Source organism: Felis catus, chromosome B3 (genome assembly GCF_018350175.1).
Source record: "Felis catus isolate Fca126 chromosome B3, F.catus_Fca126_mat1.0, whole genome shotgun sequence".
In the NCBI taxonomy this organism is placed as follows: domain Eukaryota; kingdom Metazoa; phylum Chordata; class Mammalia; order Carnivora; family Felidae; genus Felis; species Felis catus.
The window spans coordinates 37,314,675-37,339,970 of record NC_058373.1 but is presented as its reverse complement, the minus strand read 5'-3'; the positions used below and the strand labels follow the sequence as shown (position 1 = coordinate 37,339,970).

Genomic DNA, 25,296 nt, shown 5'->3' with positions numbered 1-25,296 from the left:
GATCCAGTGGCTATTTACGATTGTATTGTTTACTATCTATATATTTGTGTCTTTTCCAGTTTCCTTCAGTTATTAATTTCTAGTTTCATTCCATTGTGGTTGGAAAAGATATTTTGTATGATTTCAATGTTTTTGAATTTATTAAGACTTGTTTTGTGGCCTAACATATAGTCTATCCTGGAGAATGTTTCATGTGCACTTGCTTCATATATTTTGGGGCTCTGTGAATATGTACATATATGTTTAATGTGTTATATCTTCTTTATGTATTAAATCTTTGTTAATATAAATGTAAATGGATTAGACTCTCCAATTAAAAGACAGATTGTCAGTATGAATTTAAAAAACTTTTATTGATATATAATGTCCTATGTCTTTTTGTTTTTTGTTTTGTTTTTGTCCTTCTATGTCTCTTATATCCATTTGTAATTTAAAATCTATTTTGTCTAAAAACAATAAAATCTATTTTGTCTGATAATAAGATAACCACTTTCTTTTAGTTACTATTTGCATGGAATATATTTTCCTCATCTTTTTACTTTCAGTCTATTTGTGCTTTTGTATCTAAAAGGTGTCCCTTATAGCATACAAATGGATCATATTTTTAACCTGTTCTGACAATATCTCTCTTAATTTGAGGGTTTAATCTGTTTTCACTTAAAGTGATTACTTATAAGAAAGGACTTCTTTCTGCCATTTAACTATTTCTTTTTCTTTTCTTCTTCTTTTTCTTTAAGTAGGCTCCACACCCAGCATGGAGCCCAGTGTGGGGCTCAAACTCATGACCCTGAGATCAAGACCTGAGCCGAAATCAAGTCGGATGTTTAACCAACTGAGCCACCCAGGGACCCTAAGATTTACATACTTTTTATTCCTCAATCCTCCTTTACTGTCTTTTTTTTTTTTAATCTGGTTGATTTTTTTTGTAGTGTTCTGATTCTGTTTTTAACTTTTCCGTACATGTCTTAGTGATTTTGAATAGTACCAACTAAATTTCGAAAATATCCAAGCACTTTGCTCTCATACATTTCCTCCCCTTTTATGGTCACAGATTGCACCTTTTACATTATGTGCCCATTAACATAGACTTATAGTTATTATTTTGTGCACTTATATTTTAAGTCATATAGAACAAAAAAAAAAAAAAAAAAAAAGAGAGCGTTACAGACCAAAAGTACAATAATCTTGAGCAACTGGCTGGGTTGGTCCATGGGGCATATGGCTGTTGATTTCGGGGTTGTGAGTTCAAGCCCGTGTGGGGCATAGAGCTTACTTGATAAAAATATGTAAATAAATAAAAAGTACAATGCTACTGACTTTCATTTACCTATGTAGTTACCTTTACCAGTGTTCTTTATTTCCTCACATGGCTTTGAGTTACTGTTCCCTGTTCTTTCCTTTTAACCTAAAAGATTCCCTTAGCATTATTTCTATGGCAGGTTTATTAGTAATAAACTCTCTTAGCTTTCATTTATCTTGGAATGTCTTATATTCCCCTTCATTCTTGAAGGATAGATTTGCTGGGTACAATTCCTATTTACGGGGTTTCTTCCTTTCAGCACTTTAAATATGGCATCCCATTGCTCTCTAGAGTCTTTTGTTTCTGATGAGAAATTGGCTTTTAGTCTGATTGAGAATACTTGTATGTGATAAATTATTTTCTTCTTCCTGCTTTCAAGATGTCCCCTGCTTTCCTCTGACTGCTTAAATATGTTCTTAAACACCTCTAGTGAATTTTTCATTTTATTGTACTTTTCAGCTTCAGAAGTTCTACTTTATTCCTTTTAGTAATTTCTATCTCTTTATCTCTTTTTTGTTCATATATTATTTACCTAGTTTCCTTTAGCAATTTGAGAATATTTAAGACAGTGGCTTTAAACTAAAAAAAAATGTGAGAGAAAGAGACAGAATGTGAGTCGGGGAGGGGCAGAGAGAGAGAGAGAGAGAGACAGAGAGAGACCCAGAATCTGAAGTAGGCTCCAGGCTCTGAGCTGTCAGCACAGAACCCCAGGCGGGGCTCGAACTCACAAGAACCCATGAGATCATGACACTTAACCGACTGAGCCACCCAGGCACCCCTTAAGACAGTGGCTTTCAAGTCTTTGTGTAAGTCCAATGTCTGAGCTTCCTCAAGAATAGTTTTTGCCATTTTTTTTTTTTTCACTAGACTGGGCCATATTTTCCTGTTATTATGTTTTGTGTTTCTTTGTTGTCATAAAAAACTGAGCATTTGTATATTATATTGTGTTATCTCTGGGAATCAATTGCTCTCCCTTCCCCAGGATTTGCTGTTCTTAATTGTTGGAGCCTCAGCTTGTGTTCAGCCAGTGTTTTTACTGAGATTCCCTTCAATACTGGGAACTTAAACAAACAAGCAAACAAACAAACAAACAAAACACCTTTCCCCGTCTTTGTGGTTTGGGTCTCATTTCTTTAACACGTACCTAGACCATTTGAAATCCTTCCTCAATCTCCCTTTCTGGTTACACTGAGCATGTATGTCAGCCAATGGTGGAATCTGAGGGCTTTCTTAGGTCTCTCCTGAGATGCATCTTGTCTCAGGCACATTCGTGTGGCTTTCTGAATGCCCCTGTGTTCTTGAGCACTTTCTAATTTGAATGACCTAATTTCCCAGTAAATTTCTCTCCCCAGTTTCTACTCCCAGGCTTTAGGTGGTCTATTTAGGTACCAACTGTAATCTTTGGCCCCGGCAGTTTCAGGTTGTTTGTTTGCATTACAGTGTTTTCAAGCAACACCTGCTGCTTTTCTGTGGCGGATTCCACGTTAAACACAACAGAGAACAGGCCTTGCATTAGTCCTTTAGCTAACCCCCAGGAAGATTAGAACAGAGGAATGATTTCCAGGGACCAGGACTCCATCCCGGGAAGGTGGGGTGTTGTGGAAGACTGCTACCAAGTCAGGGAGGAAGTAGGGCAGATGTAAGTGAAAGTATCATAAAATTTAAAGTTTCCTTTTTGGACTAAGCATTTGCTTGAATGCTGTAAACCTTTGACTGTTTTCCAGAGGTCTGACCAAGTTAGTCTGACAGTTGCTGGGTTTTTTTAAAAATAAATTTTAAAAAATGTTTATTTTTGTAAGAGACAGAGCACAAGTAGGGAGGGGACAGAGAGAGAGGGAGACATAGAATCTGAAGCAGGTTCCAAGCTCTGAGCTGTCAGCACAGAGTCTGACACGGGGCTCCAACTCACTGAGGGTGAGATCATGATCTGAGCCAAAGTCAGTTGCTTAACCGACTGAGCCACCCAGGTGCCCCAAGTTGCTGTTTATTTGTTTTTTTTTTTTTAAGTTTATATGGAGGTATGGGAGTTTGTAACTGCCTACTCTGCCACTTTGATCATGTCCTTCTCCCCACATTGAGGATACACTGTATCCTCATTGAAGATACAACAATCTTCATTGAAGATACAGTGTATCTTCAATATTTATGTACACATATGTATACTTTTCAGATATACATGTTCATATACATCTGGAAAAAATGTGTACTCTTATTTTGAAGTAATTGTAGATTCGTAGGAGATTGCAAAGAAATGTACAGGGAAGTCTCATGCATCCTCCCCCACCCCCCCAGTCTCCACAAAGTTACTATTTTATGGAACTATAGTATAATATCAAAATCAAGAAATTGACATTGGTAAGAACCATCCTTCCCCTGCCCCTGTCCCATCCCTAACTCCCTGGCAACCACTAGTCTATTCTCCACGTCTGTAATTATGTTATTTCATTCATGTTACAGAAATAGAATCAGACAATAAGAATCCTTTTGGGATTAGTTTTTTTTTTTTTTTCAGTCAGTATAATTTTCATGAGGTTTATCCAACTTGTTGTGTGTATCAATAGTTTTTTTGGTTTTGTTTTTAGACTGCTGAGTACAGTATTCCATGGTATCACAGTTGGTTTAGTCATTTACCCATTAAAGGAGATTTGGATAGTTTCTAGTTTGGGGCTCTTAAAAAGAAAGCTTCTATTGGGGCCTGGGTAGTTTAGTGGACAGTTAAGTGTCTGACTCTTGATTTCAGCTCAGGTTATGATCTCACAGTTGGTGAGGTTGGACCCCATGCTGTCAGTGGAGACTGGGATTCTCAATCTCTCACCCTCTGCTCCTTTCCCACTTATGCACACATTCTCTCTCTCTCTCTCTCTCTCTCTCTCTCTCTCTCTCTCTCAGAATAAATAGGTAACTTTAAATGAATCAAACAATCAATCAATCAATCTGCTATGAACATTCTTGTACAACTTTCTACATGAAAAGAAGTCTTTGTTTCTCTGGGATAAATGTCCAAGAATTGTTGAGTTGTATGGTGAGTACATTTCCAGTTTTCAAAGAACTGCCAAACTATTTTCCAAAATGGCTGTACTATTCCTACCAAAAATGTATGTGTGGTCCACATCTAAGAAAGCTTTATCTCACTCAAGGTTATAGAGATTTACTCTTAAGAGTTAATTTATAGTTTTAAGTCATATTTAGGTCTACGAATAATTTTGAGTTAATTTTTATGTGTTCTGTGGGACCACGATAATTTTAGGGCCCATAAAATGTTTTAAATCTTTATTATTGGAAGAAAAAATAAGTATACTCTGCTTGGATTGCGTTAGTCTTTATACCAATACAAACGTAAGATGTAGTTTTTTTAAATGTAATTTTTAAATGTAATTTTATAATATACATTTTTTAAAATGTAATTTTAAATGTAATTTTTTTCATGTAACTCCAGGGGTGTGTGTGTGTGTGTGTGTATATATATATATATATATATATATATATATATATAATGGAAGAAAGGGCCTCTGAGGTTCTTTCTGACACCAAATATGTGATATCTTTCCACACTAATTCTCCAACACCAACTAAGCATCCAACAATTCAGTTTGAAAAAAAATTTTTTTTAATCTTTATTTATTTTTGAGACGGAGATAGCATGTGAACAGGGAGGAGCAGAGAGAGAGGGAGACACAGAATGTGAAGCAGGCTCCAGGCTCTGAGCTGTCAGCACAGAGCCTGACGCGGGGCTTGAACTCACAAACTGTGAGATCATGACCTAAGCCTCATGAACTGTGAGATCATGACCTGAGCCGAAGTTGGAGGCTCACGGACTGAGCCACCCAGGTGCCCCCAACAATTCAGTTTTGACATCAACTCCAGGGGTAAGCTCTGACCCCACAGCTTTAGGGCTGAGTCCCACAAGCCTGCCCCTACTTCAGATGCCAGTTGCCAGTCCTATGGGTCACTTGTAGTTCTGTCTGAACAAATTTGAGGATTCCTAGAATTCCTCCTCAGGTTTGATAATTCATTAGAATGGACTCATAAAACTCAAGGAAACACTTTACTTACATTTACCAGTTTATTATAAAGGAAAGAACTCAGGAACAGCCAAATGAAAGAAATGCATAGGGCAATGCATGAAGGGAGGGGATGCAGAGATTCCCTGCCCTCTCTGGCCACCCACTTCCTAGTACTTCCTTGTATTTACTAACATCCCTCTAATCATGTGTTGAGTCTTTTTTTTTTTTTAATTTTTTTTTTAACGTTTATTTATTTTTGGGACAGAGAGAGACAGAGCATGAACAGGGGAGGGGCAGAGAGAGAGGGAGACACAGAATCGGAAACAGGCTCCAGGCTCTGAGCCATCAGCCCAGAGCCTGACGCGGGGCTCGAACTCACGGACCGCGAGATCGTGACCTGGCTGAAGTCGGACGCTTAACCGACTGCGCCACCCAGGCGCCCCTGTGTTGAGTCTTTGTAGTGACCAGCTCCCAACCTGAAGCTCCCCGGGAGCCACGCCCTCTCATCTCATTAGTATAAACTTGGGTGCGGGTGCGGTGGAAAGGGGCTCATTTTGAATAACAAAACACAATCCTATCTCTCAGGAAATTTCTGAGGTTTTAGGAGCTCTGTGACAGGAACCAGGGACAAAGTCAAGTGGTATTTTTATTATACCACAGCCCCCAGAAGGCAAAAGTGCGTAGGGGCACGCAAGTCATAATGTAGTTCTGTCAGTTGAATAGCCTTCTTAGCAATCCAGTTGTAAAATTATGGCATCTTGGAATAGGGTGATGGTAGTGGGCAGCCAGTGAAATGGATAGGCTTGGGATATGGTTTAGAGGCAGAGTCAGCTGGACCGGCTGATGGATTGGATGTGAGAGGTGACTGAAAGAGAGGAAGCAAGGATGATTTACAGATTTTTGGTTTGGACATCTGGGTGGATGATGGTGCCATCCATTGAGAGTACTGGGAAAGGAACAGGATCGGGGGATAAAATCCAAGCTCTATTTGACATGGTAAGCTCAAGATGACTAGGAGTCATGAAGTAGAGATATTAAGTAGCCAGTTGGATTTATGAACCTGGATTTGGGTGGGGAGGTCTGGGCTGGACAGAAATTTGAATGTCAAAGAGTTGAATGAGTTCACCTGGGGAGAGTTAAATGGAGGTGACAGGTAAGGACTGAGCCCTGGAGCACTACAACATTTAAAGATTGAGCCAAAGAAGAGAAATCAGCAGAAGAGTTTGAAAAGGAGGCTCAGTGAAGGAACCGGAAAATCAGGACAGTGAGATGTGGAAGGAAGTTCAGGGGGAAAAGTGTTTCAGGAGAAAGGAGTCTTGTCAACTGTTTGCAATTCTGCTGAGAGGGTCATTTTAGATAAGAATAGAGAATTGACAATTGGTTTTGGAAACACGGAGGTTGTTAATAATCTTGATAAGGGATCTTGAGAGAAGTCAAAGCTGGATCAGAGGGCCTGAGAAGGGAATGTGACATGAGGAAGTGGGAACAAGCGCTGTAGAGAGATCTTGAAAAACCTCTCGGAGAATTTATGCAGTGAAGAGAGAGAAATAGAGCAGTTTGGGAGATTTTGGAGCCAATGGAGGTTTGTTTTAGATGGGAGGAATTTCAGTATGTTTATATGCTGATAGGAGTAATCTAATAGGGGAAAAAGTAATGATGTTGGAAGGGCGAGGTGATTGTAGGAGTAAAATTCTTAGGAATGTGGGAGGGAAAGGAATCCAGGTCACTGGTAGAGGGACTGGCCTTCATAGGCACAGGGACACTTCATTCATAGTAACCCAAATGTAACTATGCCTGTAAGAAGAGTTTGGATGGGGAGAAGGGAGTTCATGTCTGTTATCTTTTAAGTTTTTCCATGAGGTATGAAGCAAAATTGCTAGCAAAAAGTGGGGGTTGGAGAGGAGGTATAGGAGGCTTCCAATAGGGAGGAAAAGGTGTGAAATAATTCTTTCATCACATCTACTTAAAATGTCAGTTTATTGGAGAAAGCCCTCCTTGCATTAAGTCCATCTCCTTCCAATCGCTATTCTCTCACTGGACCCTTTGTTCTTTTCTAGTACTCATCACCATTTGTAATTGTATCTTTATCACTTGTCTGTACCTCCATTAGAGAACTACAGGAGGGCAGGGACTTAGTTGTATTTAATTTTCCGATGTATATATAAAGAAACAGGACTGGAACATAATCGCTAAATAATTGTTGAAACAAAGAGTTAATGAACGAACGTCTTCAGAATTTTGTCTTAGGTCACCCGCCTGTCAAGTGTTTGGGGAAGTCACTTTCCCTGCCTGAGCTTTCATTTCTGACTATATATATATATATATATATATATATATATATATGTGTGTGTGTGTGTATATATATATATATATATATATATATATACACACACACACACACACATATATACCACGTGAATTGTAATCTCTGCTCTGCCCACTTCACCGCACTGTCATGAGCAGGATCTGAGCTAATAAATCTGGAAATGCTTCATCAAGTGATCTTCAAATGTAACGGATTGTAGCCTCGAAGGTAGCAGGTGCTGAAAAGGACTCGCTGATTGGGGGAGGGGGCCATTATAGTTTCTGTGACTGTAGGCATCGAAGCTTTGCAGCAAGGTTCTGCAGGCCGCGGAGGGGCGGGGCTCAGGCCGGCAGCCCACTCGCTCCGGCCTTTCTCTGGAGGAGCTAGCCAGGAGAGGATGGGGGGCGGGGAGGCCGAGGGGGGAGTAACTGTCAAACCTCCCCGCTTGGCGCCATTATTTAAATGGTACGTGCCCGTCTCCCTGCTGTACGTGCCCGGGGCGGGGCTCCGGGCGCCCGGAGAGGGGCGGAGGCCGGGGGCGGGACGGGGAGGTGGAGGGGCAAGAGGGGACGGGCCGGGGCGGGGCCAGGCTGGCTAGAGGGGCGGGTCTAGCGGCGGCCCCCGGCGAGGTTCAGTGCGCTTGCGCTGACAGACGCAAGATGGCGGACAGTGCGGAACTAAAGGTAAAGCGCAGCTCGAATTCACTTCTAATATTCGGCCGCGGAGACGGCGCCGCTGCTGCCGGGGGGGATGGGTCTGACCCTGGGGGGCCGCTCGGGCCTGACTCCACCCGGGCCTGGAGTTGTAGGGAGGAGCGGCGCGCCCGGCCCCAGCTGAGGGGGCCCGGCAGCGGCGGGCCGCGGGCCCCGGGTGCCTCGGGGGCGCTGACGGGTCGTCCCCGGCGTGTTATTGTTGTGGGCGCCTCTGGCGGGGGTGGCGGGGGAAGAGATCGGGAGTCGGGAGGTGGGGGCCTCGGCTGCCCCCTGGGCTCGGCTTCCTCACCTTCCAGCCAGCCTCCCCGCCCCCCCATGGGGAACGGGGGCTGGGGCAGGGTGCTCGTGTAGGGGGGATTGGGAAAGCTCCCCGCCGCCGCTTCCTCTTCCTCCTTTGCAGTCCCGGGCTGCTGTCAGGAGCTCTCCTTAGACCCCCGGGAACTTGGCTCCGGCCGCCCCGCCCCTCAGTGGCTCCCTGCCGCCCCCACCCCGGAGTCGGCTCTCCCCGGCTGCCCGCCTGTCAGGAGGCGCCGGGGGTGCCCAGCTTGTGGGCAGCGCGATCTTGGGGCATTGGGGCGGGGATGTGGGGAGAAGCTCCGGTAAAGTTTAGTGAGCCCCGGGCCGGCGTTGGGGTTCGGCCGAGGGGTGGCGGGGGAGTCTGCCTGGGCGGGACGTTACTTTCTCTCTGATTCTGGGCAACCGCGGGGGGGGGAGCCCCCCCCCCCCGAAGGGTGTGTATTTGGAAGCAGTGGTGGGTGGTGGGAAGCAGCTACCTCTCCCTTCTTTTCCTTCTCTTCCTCTGGCTGGTGCGGAGGGTGAGAGGAGCCTTTGGGGGTCTCCGCACACACCATGATGGCGATGCTATAGCTGATGGAGGTGAATGGTTCGTGTTTATATCCCCCCGTTGCCTTTTGTTTGTAGGGACATCTTGCTGGCCATGTTGATTTGAACGAAATTCTCCCCTCACCCTACTTCAACCCCCGATAAATAGAACGTTCCTCCGTTCCTCTCAACTGTACCAATTACTCACGCCTCGCGAAATTGGATGAAAGGGTGCCCCCTGTTCCCCGCTTTTTCTCCCACCCCAGTCTTCTTTACCTGATGATGGCTTCTTTACCGAAGCAGATATACCCACCACTACACAAGCCGTTGGGGGAGGGCGGGTGGAACCCTTATGATTGGATTGTGACAAATGGGGCTCCGCTTGAATAATTTTGGTTTAGGAGCAGGCAGTTTTAACTAACGCGTATTATTTCGAGGCTCTGAACGCGATATTCCCCTGTCTGTGGCTTCCTGTGTGTGAGCCAAGCAGCTGGTTTTATCTTGACCCAGAGAACTGACATCTCTGTCAGAGTGGAGATGGGGAGACACACTTGTAAATCTTGGGCGGGGGGGGGGGGGGGGGGGGGGGTCCTCTTTCCATAATTAATAAAAATAATTTAAAATTTATTTTCTCTGTTATACTGAAACGACAGCTTCTAGAACAGCCAAGCGCCAGGTTTGTTTCTGGAGAGTTTTTCTCTGGAAAGCTTCGCTGAAAGATCGGTTTCCCCAGTAATTTTGCAATGTTAACCTTCCAAAATCTGTGTATTAAGTAAGGCACTGGCTTTGAATGTCACTCTTTTTAAATTGACTTCTAATTACAAATTAATTTAAGGGAGAGCAGATTCGGAGTGGTTGGTTTCTTTTTTTTTTTTTTTTTAATCCAGTTTCAAACTATTGACTGAAATGAAAAAGCCTCAGGAATTTGAATATTCTGAGGTCATTAACTCTTGAAATGAAAAGTACACAAGTTTAATAAGATACATGTCTTCTGTAGTTTCACTCTTGCGATGTAGTCACTATGTTGCTATGATCTTTACCTTCTAATATTTATTTTGTTTGGAATCCTTTTGAGTGATAGCTGATCAGTTCTGTTGTACACGGGCCACAGAATAAAGCTGAAAAGCTTGGGCTGGCTATATTGTCACTCTTGATGCTGTCCAAAGAAACTGGTATGGAAAGCACATGCTGGGAGATTTCCTCCTTTGTTCTTTCTCATTTTAAGAAAGTGCCTTTGGGGATAGATCAGATCCCTGGTGTGAGTCTTGTTAGGTAAAGTTTCTCTTTGCAAAAATGAGGCTGTATCAGATAAATGCTAAACACTGGGGGGAAACATTATTTTTCTAAAATTGGTCTCCCTTTTTGCCCTTTCAAAAATCTACTTGAATTTTTTTCCAGAGGAAAAACTCGTCTTGTGTTCCTGTAGTACAGTTTTTTTTTTTTTTTCAAATTATAATAACTGTTTTGACATACTGGTTTGTCACTGTGTGTGCCCAATACTTTGAGAAGCTGTGATAAATTGCTTAGCTGGTGATAGCTGTGTTAAAAATTTTAGTACTTGATTGTGGTTGGATTTGCTGTTCTTTTTTTTTTTTTTTTTTTTAGGTAGATGATCTTAGGAATGCCTACCATAGTTATTTGAGAATGTGTGTATATAATTTTCTGTGCAGTAAGCTTTGGAAGATACTCCTCTCGGAAATTATATTTTCTGATGGGTTTTTGTTTTTTGTTTTGGATGTAAATAGCATTTATTCCTAATAAGATAGGAAAAGTCAGAATAAGATTTAAGAAAAAGCCAGATTTTTTCTCAAAGTTTTAGGTGAAAATACAATACTTACAATGGATTTCCAACTATGAGGCTTTGAGTAAATACCGTGACTTTTTTGTTATCTTAATTCACAACCCACATTTCATTTTGCTGTGGATTGTTTTCAAGATTATTTTCCTCATGGCCCATTTTAGTGAGTCCTTTTAAATCTATAACAAATCTACAAAGATCAGATGGGAAGACGGATAGGTCTGTATCTCCTGTAGGAATAGTGCAAGCTGCAACACTTGAAGATACTGCCAATAAAAATTAGATTGTGAGTCATACATATCAAAAAGAATTCTCTGTGCACATTTGTTTATGAAAAGTTTAATTTTTCATTAGGGGAATACCCGTAAATGACATTTGTAAGAATGTAGAGTGAGCATTTTATTATCTTTGGGAACTTAAAAAGAAGGAGGGTGTGATGGCCAGATGATCTTGGAGGTTAATAATCTGACAGCTTCATGTAGTTTCTCTTAGAGTACTTCTTTTTTTTTTTTTTTAATTTTTTTTTAATGTTTATTTATTTTTGGGACAGAGAGAGACAGAGCATGAACAGGGGAGGGGCAGAGAGAGAGGGAGACACAGAATCGGAAATAGGCTCCAGGCTCCGAGCCATCAGCCCAGAGCCCGACGCGGGGCTCGAACTCACGTACCGCGAGATCGTGACCTGGCTGAAGTCGGACGCCCAACCGACTGCGCCACCCAGGCGCCCTCTCTTAGAGTACTTCTTAATTACAATTTTTTTGCACTAAAACTCAAATCAATTTACATTGCCATTTTAACTCACAGGAGGAACAGTGGGAAGGAAGAAGTTTGTTTTAGTGGAGTAAAATAATGGAATTCAATGGGAAGAGAATCCATTCTTTTATTATTTATTTTAATATTTATTTTATTTTCTTTTAGAGAGAGGGGAGAGGGGCGGTGGAGGGGGTGGGGAGAGAATCCCAAGCAGGCCCCATGCTCAGCATAGTGCCTGTCGTGGAGCTCGATCCCAGGGCTCCCATAGCCCTGGGATCGTGACCTGAGCCAAACTCAATCGGCAGATTGAGCCACCCAAGCGCCCTGAAGCCATCCTTTTAAAATGTTGTTTTTAAAGTATCTATAAGCCTGTCAGTAAATTCTGTTGTCAAAGTCTGCCTCTTTATTTTCAAGAAATAGCCACTTGATTTTGATCTTTGTGGTGTGAATTGTCTGCCTCTCTTTCAGGTAGAAGCACATAAATCTGACAATTTATTCATGGATTTGATTTGAATCTCCCTAACTTGGTTTTGTGTCACGTGCCACATTTAGATGACTTTTGTTTTAAGTCACCATTTTTATGAACAGTATTTAAAAACAATTTATAAAACACTTTAGTTTTTAAGGATTTCATATAATTGTTTTGAAATACTGCTTTTTCATCCACAGTTTTCTCCTGGGTCATTGTATTGTCTTTCTTTTCAAAGAGTCTCTTGTAACCACTGTGAATTGTAATAGTGCTTAGTGGTGAGTCCATAGCTGATTAACCTTGGGTTTCTCCTGGTGAACTCCATCAACATGTTGCTCCAGGGTTCTTGCTGAAGCTTTTTGAGTTCAGTGTAATTTGTACCCTTTCTAGGTGGTAACTAGGGATAAGGAAATTAAATGGCTCATGGTTGTAGTGGGAACTGGGAAGAAGTGTTAGGGTTTCTGAAAAATTGGCTGTTTATGATGATTGTAGCCTTTTAAAACAAGACCCCTGGTTCATTACAGAATTGATTGTGCTGTTTTTTGAAATAATTTGCTCTGGTGTTATGCATCATTTTTTTTTTTTTTTAATATTTGGATGAATTATTTTTATATGGTACTTTCCAGTTAATAATGTATCACATTATCTCATCTGATCTTTCTAACCGTTCTTTGAGGTAGGAAGGCAGGTAATAGCTCTCTTTTATTGATAAAGTGAGACCAGAAAGCGTAAGCAACTAGCCCAAGGTCATACAAATAAAAGTGGCAGGGACTTGAACCTAGGTCTTGTGATTTCAAGCCCTGTACTCTATAGGCTGTTGTAAAGGTGCCATGTCAGTCCTGGAGACGTCTAGGGTGCCTTGCTCACAAAGAATTTTAGTTATGTTGTTGCTAATACTTTCCCTCTTGCTCTCTGCCAGGGTATTTTTGGATATTCCTTGGGCTTTTTGCAAGGAAGATTTTGGAGTTTGTTAGTTGGAATCATAGATGTTTTAATTCTTGCAAATGTCATTTTACTTTGAATATTTCAGAGAATGCTGAAAAGTAAGCAGAAAAAATAAACACCTGTAATCCCAGCACTTAGAAATATCATGGTTAACATCTGGGTATCTATCCGTTTAGACTCTCTGTGAGCATATGTGTATGTATATTCATCACAAAAAGAGATCACACTTCTCTTTATTTGTAATCTGCTATTTTCATGGCTATCTTTCTAGGTTAGTAAATATAGGTCTATGTGATCATTTGAAAGGTAACATTGTATTTTATTCAGCTAGTACCTTATCATTGAACAATTAGATTATTTCCAACTTTTTGCTATTTTAAACAGTGTCTTAACAAACAGCCTGATCTAAAAGTTGGCAAATGTTTTTTTTTTAATAACAAAATACATTGATATGACAGAACTTTTTCTGTGCTGTAGGCAGCACAGCAAATGGTATTTTGATTAGATGGAAGTGTTGTGAGTGAAATAAGTAATTCTTGATTTGTTCATTGTACTTTTGTTTCTATTTCTGTAAACCTATCAGATAAGATTATTAAATGATGGCAGAGATGTATTCTATAAAATATAAGTAAACATTGCTTCTCAATCAGAACTTTTGATAAAGTATGAAATAGAGTATCAAACAGCATTTATAATTCATTTCAAGTGTGCTTGATTTTTGAAATTGTATCACAATAATCAAATATCGGAAGTTTATGTGCCTTGTGTAGATGTGCATGTGTTTTTAACTGACATTTTAGGAAAAGCAGTGTTGAGCATTAATATAGATAAAGTGGAAATGAGAATTTGCCTTACTCATTTTTAATCTCAAAACTTAAGTGTTGCCTTAGTATTATATTGGTAGGCAACATTGTTTTGAGGAGGCTGTTATAGAAAAGAGATTACATAGTCAATGAAATATTTTTCTATTTTAAGAAACTTTTATGGGTTAAATCAATAAATGCACATATCAGTTGAGTTAAGAATATAATTTATGCGGGGTGCCTGGGTGGCTCAGTTGGTTAAGCATTCGACTTCAGCTCAGGTCGTGATCTCACAACTCTTATGTTCCAGCCCCATGTCAGGTTCCCTGGCGCCTGCTTGGGATTCTGTGTCTTCCTCTGTCTCTGTCCCTCCCCCACTCATGCTTTGTCTGTCTCTCCAAAAATAAATGTTTGCATATATATATATATATATATATATATATATATACGTATACGTATATATATACGTATATATATGTATATATGTATATATATGTAAACATTTATTTTACATATATATATATATATATATATATATATAGTTTGTGCAACATCTGAAAACTACTGCAGTGTAGAAGGAACAGTTAAGGGTGTGAAATTGATCAAACTCAAAAGTTGATCACCTAGACTTGAATTTATGTAACAAGTTTTACCATGAGGATTTTAAAAAATAGGTGACCAAGAAATTTTAAGTACTTAGTTGTATTTTATTATCAATTTCATAATTGTCATGCACTTTTTACTACTCTTACTACAAAATATGATTATACTTCCCTTTCCATGTTAAAAATTGTGGGACTTCCATTTCTTTTGATTCCCTCTACGTTTGGTTTAAGTGGTATCCCATGAAATGATAGCCCCCCCCCACCCCGCCCCCAACCCTTCCTCCCTTCAGAATTTTTTGGTAAAACTTCATTCTTTGTAATGAATATCCAAAACTCAGCAAAATGAAGAAACTATCTTTTTTTTCCTTTTCTGTTTCACCTTAGATCAAGCAAACAAAATACATCTAAACCCTTTGAACACCACCCGGTAACTGAAATATCAGTATGTCTCACGGGATTGTTGCAAATGTTCCTATTTTTATTTCAATGTTTATTTTATTTTTGACAGAGAGAGTGTAAGCGGGGGAGGAGCACTGATAGAGGGGGACAGAGCATTCCAAGCAGGGGCTCTGCGCCCATAGCAGTGGGCCCCATGCAGGGCTCAAACTCATGCCATGAGACCGTGACCTGAGCCCAAGTAGGTTGCTCAACTTACTGAGCCACCTAGGTGCCCCAGCAAACGTTCCTGTTTTTTTTTTTTTTAATGTTTATTTATTTTTGAGAAAGAGAGAGACAGAGCATGAACGGGGGAGGGGCAGAGAGAGAGGGAGACACAGAATCGGAAACAGGCTCCAGGCTCTGAGCCATCAGCCCAGAGCCTGACGCGGGGCTCGAACTCACGGACCGCGAGATCGTGACCTGAGCTGAAGTTGGACGCTTAATCGACTGCGCCACCCAGGCGCCCCAATGTTCCTGTTTTTTAAAACTCCATCTCCTTCTTAACCTTTCCTGCTCAGTTTCCCCCCTTTGGTTGCCAGGTTAATTTTCTCAAAACATTCTTTTCATCCTGTCACTCCAATGGCTTTCCATTGAAAACAGGATAAAGTTTTAGCTCTCACGTATTCAGGATTTTCTACATAGTTTGATCCCCGTCCACTTTGTGTGTTTTTTTCTCCTCCACTCTATGGCAAAAGTCCTTAACTTAAAGCCAGAGCTGGTAGTTTGTTTCTTTTTGTTGATTAGTGTTGTACTTTGTATACCACTTCATTTTCCCCAATCCCTGCCCTGTGGACACAGTAGGTGCTTAAGATATATTTGTGAAATGAACAAGTTATGTTCAACATTTGTTTCTATTAGTAAAGCGGCTGATGTACATGTCTGTATGATGGTCTAAATTGTAAATATTCACAACCTCACATTTTTTTTTTTCATGGCTGCTTTGTAGATGAACTTGAATAACATATCCAGAATAATACAGATATCTTTGATATCTATATAGATAATATATAGATAATAAAAATATAGATGTCTTTGAAGGACTGTTTCAGGTTTATCTTTTATATTTCTTTAACTTACGTATGTAATAAGTGAATACATTTCTTATTGTAATGGTATAGAAGTAAGTAGAGTACAATTTTAAGGGACTTCATTCTCTTCAAACCCCCCTCTCCCACCAGAGGCAATCACTTTGGTGTCTATTCTTTTTTGGGAGTGAGGAGTATAACAGCTTTATTGAGATATAATTCACATACCATACAGTTCATCTATTTAAGATACACAGTTAAATGGTTTTTAATACATACACAAAGTGGTGCAACCATCACCATAGTCCATTTTAGAATATTTTTCTTATTCCCAGAGAAATCCTACACCTTTCAGCTATTTCCCCCATTGCCCACAACTCATTTCACCCTGAGGCAGCTGCTAATCTGCTTTTTGTCTCTGTAGATTTTATGTCTTTGTAAATTTATATGAAATGTCCAAAATAGGCAAATCTACACAGACAGAAAGCAGATTAGTATTTTGGACATTTCATGTGAATGAAATCATATATAGTCTTCTGTGTCTGACTTACTCATTTTTCTTTGGGCATGTGTGTGTGCTTGTATAATATTTGTAATTTTTTGTATGTTTATATGTCTGGATTCAGAACAGAATAGGCACAGAGAAGGAACTTAATAAGTATTACTAAATGAATGTACATGTACATGAATATATTTTCTAAAAACATAAATGGGATCATACTATACCTACTATACTTTGACTTGCCTTTTTTTTTCTTTTTTAATAATACTTATTGAAGATCTTTCCATGCCGTATCCCAAAATGAGATGGTCTCATTCTTTTTAACAGCACACGTATTTTGTATGTATGTTTGTAGAGGTTTACCTCTTGAATTTATCAATGTGTATGTCTAAAAGTTCTTAACTTGGGGCGCCTGGGTGGCTCAGTCGGTTAAGCGTCCGACTTCGGCTCAGGTCATGATCTCACGGTCCGTGAGTTCGAGCCTCACGTCGGGCTCTGTGCTGACAGCTCAGAGCCTGGAGCCTGTTTCCACTTCTGTGTCTCCCTCTCTCTGACCCTCCCCCGTTCATGCTCTGTCTCTCTCTGTCTCAAAAATAAATAAAAACATTAAAAAAATTTTTTTTTAAAGTTCTTAACTTGTTTTGATGGTTTTGTTATATTGTTGCTTTTTAAATAGTTGCCATAATAAATGTAACATGTATGGTATTAACTTTGGAGTTTTACTGAAAAATAGGAATAAAAACTAAAACAGGTAAGGGTTGTTTGGCTTGAGGGGAAATGGAATGTAAGCTCTTTATGGGATTCTGGCAGTGCACAGCCAAAGCAGTTCATTTTGTATTTGGGTTTCTGAATGTGAGCAAGCCTGTTTTTAGCTTCATGGCATAGTGCTTAAAATAGAATTTAACATGCTATCTTGTGCTTTATGGTGAATTTTAAGACTTTTTCTTGCAGGCATGTAGGTCTAATCTTAAAAAAAGATCTGAAAGATTTCAGGATAAACATTTTTCTCATACATTAAAATCATCATTCTAGTCTCTAGGGTTCTGTAAGTTACCCAAGAATGGGAATATAGAGGCACCTAGCTTATAGCCTCGCTTATGGTAGGTACTTGGCAATCATTTGTTATTTATTCAAGAAGTATCTACCACATTCTGTCATTCATTATGTTTGGGTTCCCACTGTGAGGTAGCAGGCTATCAGTGATTTGAGTATATCTCTATGCATGTATGTGTATTTTTAAACATTCTTGTTATAACAATATTTATTTAAAAATTAATCTTCTTTAAAGTCATGTACGTAATATATTAGCTATTACAGTGGTTCTCAGAGTCCATTTTCCAGACCTCTAGAAAGAGGCCACCAGGCTCTTTCTGGGGGTCCTGCAGGTCAAAATGATTTTTCTAACCAGTAGTAAGGTGTTTGCAAAATCAGTGGTGGGTAAAACTGCTGGTGGCTTAGCGTGAATTAAGGCAGTGGCACTAAACTGTCCTAGTTTAGCACATGACCATGCATTTGGAATTAAAAAATAAATGCCGGTTACACTTAGTGTCCTAAATAAATCCTCCCCCCCAAATGTATTGATTGATTATGTCTCAGTCCTTGAGTACATTTTAAGATACACGTTGTGTGATGAAGTGGTAAGTGCCTGTAGAAGCACTTTTACTGAGTACCAAACCCTATGGTTAACTGAAAGAAAAGGTGTTGTTCAGTTGTTTGAGTTATAGGCTGAACCTAGCTGCTTTTTTAATGGAATACCGTTTTTACTTGAAAAAATGGCTGACAAAGTGTGGTTATACAGACTTGGATATTGAGCAGTTTCTGTGCAAGAGAACAATTGACAATATTTGTTGCTGATGATAAAATTCAAGCTTTCCAGGGAAAATAGAATTTTGGGAGACTTGTATTTGCTACTGTGTTTGATAGGTTCCCAGTACCTTTTGATAAGATCACTGGTGGTACTAATGAATGTGATACATTGAAGTTGTGTAGTGGAAGTGTCGACATTTGGAAGAGCTGCGTAACTCAGTGAAGCAATGATTTCTAAATAATGCATGGGATTACAAAATCATGCATGGGTAAAAAGATCCATTGGAAATGGAAGATAGACCAATGGATTTCAGTGAATCAGAGTAGGAAGTATTCAGTGATCCGGTTTCAGATTCCATATTGCAACAGCCTTTAAGAAACTGCCACTTGCTGAGTTTTGGTGAAGGATCAAAGAGTATCCATAGTTACTTGAAAAGGCTATTGAAATATCTTTTTCCAACTACATACCTGTGTGAGGCTGAATTTTCTTCATGTACTTTAGTCAAAACAACCTCATGCAGCAGATTAAATGCAAAAGTGGATACGAGAATCAGGCTGTCTTTATTAAGCCAGAGGTTTGTATTAAAGAGGTGTGTAAAAATATAAAACAATGACAGTTTTCTTGTTAATATATTTTTGTCTTGGAATATAGTTCTTAAAATTTACATGTGATTTATGTTAATAAATAGTGAATTTATTATTATTATTTTTTATTTTTGAGAGATAGAGCATGAATGGGGGAGGAGCAGAAAGAGAGGGAGACCCAGAATCTGAAGCAGGCTCCAGGCTCTGAGCTGTTAGCACAGAGCCCGACGCGGGGCTCAAACTCACGGATTGTGAGATCATTTGGACACTTAATGGACTGAGCCACCCAGGCGCCCTGTGAATTTATTATTTTAAAATTATAAATCTTTTTTTTTTTTTAATTTTTTTTTCAACATTTATTTATTTTTGGGACAGAGAGAGACAGAGCATGAACGGGGGAGGGGCAGAGAGAGAGGGAGACACAGAATCGGAAACAGGCTCCAGGCTCTGAGCTGTTAGCACAGAGCCCGACGCGGGGCTCAAACTCACGGATTGCGAGATCAGTTGGACACTTAATGGACTGAGCCACCCAGGCGCCCTGTGAATTTATTATTTTAAAATTATAAATCTTTTTAAAAATTTGTTTTAATTTCTAATACAGTAAATATGAATAGATTTAATCCACAAAGATTTTGGGCGTCCTCCATTTTCTAGACTGTAAAGGAGTCCAGAGAGCAAAATCTTGGAGAACCTGAACACTGCTTGTATAAGAGTCACAGTGCAAGAGTCTGTAGCTTAAAATGAGACTAGCCCTTTCACCTTCTCACCCATGGTATTTTTTTTTATTATTTAAAAGAAAAAATAGCTTGTTTATAGATAATAGTGATCCTATTTACAAGGCAAGTTTGCAAGCAGAAACTGTTGAATTGTATCTTGCATTTCTGTAGTAAAAATACTAATGCATTGCATTGAATGACTCTGCTCTCAAGTGTTTTAAGTCAGTAATAAAGAGGGAATTGTGTAACTTTTTATTTTCTCAAGGTTATGTCTCAACCCTTGATTGGCTTTTTTCTGTTGTAGAGGATAGAAATGTCTTGGATAAATGAAAAATCCATACAGATGTCTCCTAACCTATTTTAGCCAATAATTTCCTCTTTGGCAGATCTTCTTAGCTCTTACCAGGTATCTAAGATGATTGGTTTGTATTCGACCTATTTCATTTTCTTCCTTTCCCTCTTGTGGGATTGAAGTGGAACCTAGAGATTATAAAACTCAGAATGCTTTTCTAGTTTCTTTCTACCTTCTTTAGAGTTGTATTTGAAAAGCTTCAGCCTCTGTATTCCTCAAGTGTCTTTCCCCAGGGTGTCAAGGTAAGACTGGAAAATGAAGATTAAAAAAAATTTTTTTTTTAATGTTTATTTATTTCTGAGAGAGAGAGGGAGGCAGACCGCGAACGGGGGAGGGGCAGGGAGAGAGAGAGAGAGAGAGAGAGAGAGAGCGAGCGAGAGCGAGCACAACACAGATTTCAAAGCAGGCTCCAGGCTCCGAGCTGTCAGCACAAAGCCCATCATGGGGCTTGAACTCACGAACCATGAGATCATGACCTGAGCGGAATTCAGATGCTCAACCGACTGAGTCACCCAGGCATCCCTGGAAAATGAAGACTTTTGTACAAAAGTTATTCCAATCTGTGATTTCAAAATCAGGTGACATCTTAAAGGTGAAAGGTTTTTTGTTTGTTTGTTTGTTTGTTTTTTTTAAAGTGTGCCATTCTTTGTGTAATTGAATACTAATTATTCAATTCAGGGACAGTAATATGAGTTTTAGGATTGCCATTATTTTTCACTCCTAAATTTAAATTGTAATCCCAGGAATAGTTTAATAAGAAGGGGGAAACAGTTAAAGTTAATAACTCTTAATTCCAGACTATTTTTAAAAGATATTTTAATTAAATTTGTCTAATGTTTATTTCGTTTTGAGAGAGAAACAGAGAGCAAGATCATGCATGCGTGGTCAAGGGAAGGGCAGAGAGAGGGAGACAGAGGATCCAAAGCAGGCTCTGCGCTGACAACAGAGATCCCATTGTGGGACTTAAACTAACGGAACCACGAGGTCATGACCTGAGCCAAAGTCGGATGCTTAACCGACTGAGCCACCCAGGAGCCCCAGAATTTTTCCAAGTGGCAAACCTGCTATGCCCAATAGAAAGGATATCAGATAACACTCATTTGTAATTAGCAGCATTATTTGCATATGAAAATGTGCTGTAACTCTTGAATAGTTTGGTTAAGTTCAGCTTTGCTGTTTAATGGGTTGATCGATAATTGTTTAGAACATATTTTCTTGTAGGTAAACACTTCATACTGTACTGAGGTATTTTCTGGAATCTGCTGATCTTAACAGGTGATTCTGTTGAGTATGGAGGGTGATACTGAACATTTTGTTTTGCAAACATATTCAAGTTTTATCTGTAGCTTTAGTCAAAGTGGCTCATTTTTTGATGTTCAAATGTCTTGTCATCATAAGTACATAATCTATTTGAAGGACTGGGTTCTGAGGGTGATGTTTGTATTTGTATGGTGGGGGTAGGGTTGGCGTGGTGAGGATACTGTGAATGCTGTTGGGATTCAGGGAGTTTGTCCTCCATCAAATGTAATTCTGCACATAAAGTTAATCAAGGGAAAAAGTGATATTGGTGTGAAGTGCAAATAGTTAAGCTCTTATTAATTAGCTATGGGTTTGAGGTATTTTTTTTTTAAGGTTTTATTTATTTATTTTTTATTTATTTATTTAAAAAAAATTTTTTTTCAACGTTTATTTATTTTTGGGACAGAGAGAGACAGAGCATGAACGGGGGAGGGGCAGAGAGAGAGGGAGACACAGAATCCAAAACAGGCTCCAGGCTCTGAGCCGTCAGCCCAGAGCCTGACACGGGGCTCGAACTCACGGACCGCGAGATCGTGACCTGGCTGAAGTCGGACACTTAACCGACTGCGCCACCCAGGTGCCCCAAGGTTTTATTTTTAAGTAATCTCTATACCCAATGTGGGACTCAGACTTATACTCCTGAGATCAAGAGTTGCGTGCTCTACTCATTGAACCAGCCAGGTGCCCTGGTTTAGGGAATTTGATTGAAGTAATATCTTATGAATGAATACAGAAATAATTTTTTTTTCACTTGATTTACAAATTAGTTGATCCTGCAATGTTTTCCCTTTTGCAGTCTTTTCATAGCTCATTAAAAACATGGATTTTGAAGAGAATTTGTTTTACTTTTTATATAGTTAGGCCTTTTTTAGATAGTCATTTATGTACTGATTAAATATTCAGGTGTATTCTGTGTGCATGGTATTGTGCTAGTCATCATTATACAGAGATCATTAGAACAATTACTGATGGAAAAGAATTCAGTCTGGTGGAGAGGTAGAGACATATTATCTTGCATCAAAATGATCTGCTTAAGAGCAGTAATAGAGCCATGCGTGGCTGATCTGTATGTTTTACTTAACTTTGAATCTCTATGTTTTTGAGTTATTTAAAATTGTTTCTCCTCAACTTTCACATAAGAATACTATAGATAAGTAAAAAAAAAAAAAAAAAAAAAAAAATTAGTTACCATAACCTAACTCTTTTGGAAAACGTACTGTAGTCTTTTGTTCTGAAATTGTTGTATCACTCCTGTCCAGCTGCCTGCCCGCTGCCTACCTCCCGTCCTGCCGGCCCCATGGTTTTAAAAAAGGATAATTCCAGGTGCCTGGGTGGCTCAATTGGTTAAGCATCTTGATTTTGGCTCAGGTCAATGATCTCACTGTCTTGAGATTGAACCCTATGTCAGGCTCTGGGCTGGGCGTGGAGCCTGCTTAGGATTCTCTCCCCCTCTGTCTCTGTCTCTGTCTCTGTCTCTTTCTCTCCCTCCCCCCCCCCCAGGTGTGCACACATGCTCTCTCTCTCCCCCTCAAAAAAAAAAAAAAAAAAAAAGATCATTCATTTCAGGTTAGTATTTTGCCAAGCTAAATTAACCAAAATCTATTAGTAGCAAAGGACTTTTAAGTAAAGTAATGATCCTATTGAAAGTTAGTTTACTGTTAAATCTTTGACAGATCTTAGCTTTTCAGAAAATTTCCTCTAATGGCTAGTTTTATCCCTTGAATGAAACTAGACAATTTGAAGTGTGGTAGAATTTCGAACTGTTAAAACAGACATTTTCTATTGTATATCCTTGCCTTCCATAACATAAAGTAAAGGTTCACATTATACATGGTACAAAGTGCCATTTTATTTTTGAACCTTTATGTGACCTGTCTGGAGGTTTTAGGATCTTTATTCCTGGTGTGGCCAAACTTCATGATGAAATGCCTTGGATGGGTGTTTTTCAGTCATTGTGCTAAGGTGCTTGATGGCACAGTCTGGAGACACATCCCCTTCACTTCTAGGAAATTGTCTTGTATAAATCCTTTAGTAATTTTCTCCCTTTCATCTTCTGTTTTCTCTTGTCAGAGGACTGGATCTGTGCTTTTATTTTATTTTATTGTTTTGTTTTAAACCAGTTGAACATTGTCTTTTGCTCTTGGCGCTTGTGGCTTAATTTTTCTTTTTTCTTCCTTTACTGTCATTTTGTTTCTTTTTAGGGAGGGAATGTGATTGCTGTTTGTGTATGGTCAGTTTGTATTTAACTGGTGGACATTGTAAACTTTGTGAAGCTCATAATATGAACCATATTAATATATGATAACCATTCTTAAATAGTTGCCAATGTTGAATTAAGATTTATGAGTGATAATAGAAATTGTGTTCTTTCCTAAAAGGTAGGTTGCTTTAAAAAATGCGTATACAAAATAATATGTATAAGTTTGTAGAGGAATGCGTAACTTATAGAGGACTAATAAAACATCACACTTAATAGAGTATTCCAAAACTTTGAAGCCTTTTTTGGTGTATCCTCATCCTTTCTCCTCTGTAGTTCCTTTTAGGTAATTTGTATTAATAGTTTGCTTTAAAAAAATGGCAGTGAAATATTAGTTATGTATATTATTTACTTGTAAGGTTGGTTTTAAGTTGTTGCTTCTGGTTAAACCATCTAATTATATCATAGTCTTATAAATTTCCAAATTTGATACAGCGTTCTTTGAAGAGGAGGATTCAATAGGTGGAGGTGGAGGGGGAAGGTTTGGAGACCTCATTTTGAAAACACGCAGAACTGTGGTAAATACATATGGCCCTAGAATCTAGCAATTATGCCTAAAGGTGTTTGGGGAAGACAAAGGGACTTAATTGCCACAGTGATAAACATTTGGTTAAGTCTTGGAAAGTGCTTAGATTTATATGTGTCATGCTGTAATCCATGAGGAAGTTGAGTTGAAGTGGTGAGAGAAAAGTCTTATCTTTTTGGTTGGTGGAAGCATAAACCATTAAAGTCTACGTTACACATCATATATTTTTTCCATTATTTTGCTTGATACATTTTAAACATTTATGTTTAAAAAGTAAACATAATTATTCCTTTACTGGGCTAAATGTAGTCTGTGCTAAATCTTGAAAACAAGTATTCTCCCCTTCCCTTTCCTTTTCCTTGCTTCATGTTTGGCCTTTCATATCCCAGTTACTTAAGGCAAGGATCTCATTCCATCACTAAAAATGAGGGCTGATTTATGTACCAGATACTGTGGTAGATGCTCAGTAGTCATTTGGGAATGAAACAGATGGAGTCTTGGCCCTTGTGAAACTTACATTCTAGTATTCCAGTCAAGTACATGAAAAATAGCCTGGTCTCTCGCACCTTTCTGTATCTGAATTTTTATAAAGAACACATGGTTTTATAATTAGCAAAAAAAAATGCTGCTTTGAGATTTTGGAGGTTTTTTTTTTGTTTTTGTTTTTGTTTTTTTGTAATACGAAATTTATTGTCAAACTGTTTTCATTGAAATTTTTTTTTTTTTTGACTAACATAACAGTTGAATGCTTTGTTATAGAAAGTTGAATAGTTATTTGTTTAAGGTATACTTATTAAAGGTAGTTTTTGGAGAAAGGAGATATGGGAGGAAAAAGGAAAAGATTGACATAATTACCATGGGAAGTTTGATTGCTGGCTTACTGGAAAATTTAGTGGGATGCCTGTGCCCATTGCAATTGAGGATTATAGATGTATAGTAACATCTGTTTGCCTGTGTGCATGGTTTCTTCTGTCTGCCTGAGTTGTAAAGTTGGAACCAGTTGAGTGTGCCAGCAATAGAGGGGGAAGGGAATTTTGCAAAGGAAAGTTTAATGATGGATCAATGGAATCTTTCTAAGCTGGACCTGAAGAGGGTGGATGGACAGACAGTGATTAACATCAGTGAATTGGAGATACTTATGATGTTGAATTGTTGCAGCGAAGGTACTTAAGTAAGAATAGGAGGTGGTAGTTGGAGGATTTAGTGTTTGAATTAGTGATTTTGGAGGTGGTATAAGTTCTGGTAGAAAGGTCCAAGGTGTGGCCACCGGAGT

General features: G+C 39.2%; 1 protein-coding gene across 5 annotated transcripts in view; it reads left to right on the top strand.

The window, feature by feature from the left end:
- The first annotated feature begins 4,250 nt into the window (after positions 1 to 4,250).
- PIAS1 (protein inhibitor of activated STAT 1) overlaps positions 4,251 to 25,296 on the top strand; it is a 129,690-nt gene continuing 108,644 nt past the window's right edge. The window contains exon 1 of one of the 5 annotated variants that reach the window (XM_003987009.5): positions 4,251 to 4,322. In XM_003987009.5, coding sequence (XP_003987058.2) covers positions 4,266 to 4,322 — 57 coding nt within the window. In that variant the 5' untranslated portion in view covers positions 4,251 to 4,265. Of the gene's footprint in view, positions 4,323 to 7,938; positions 8,075 to 8,175; positions 8,293 to 9,077; positions 9,206 to 25,296 lie in introns of those variants that run through there. The other 4 variants (XM_023255139.2, XM_023255137.2, XM_019832168.3 and 1 more) reach the window with 4 other exon arrangements.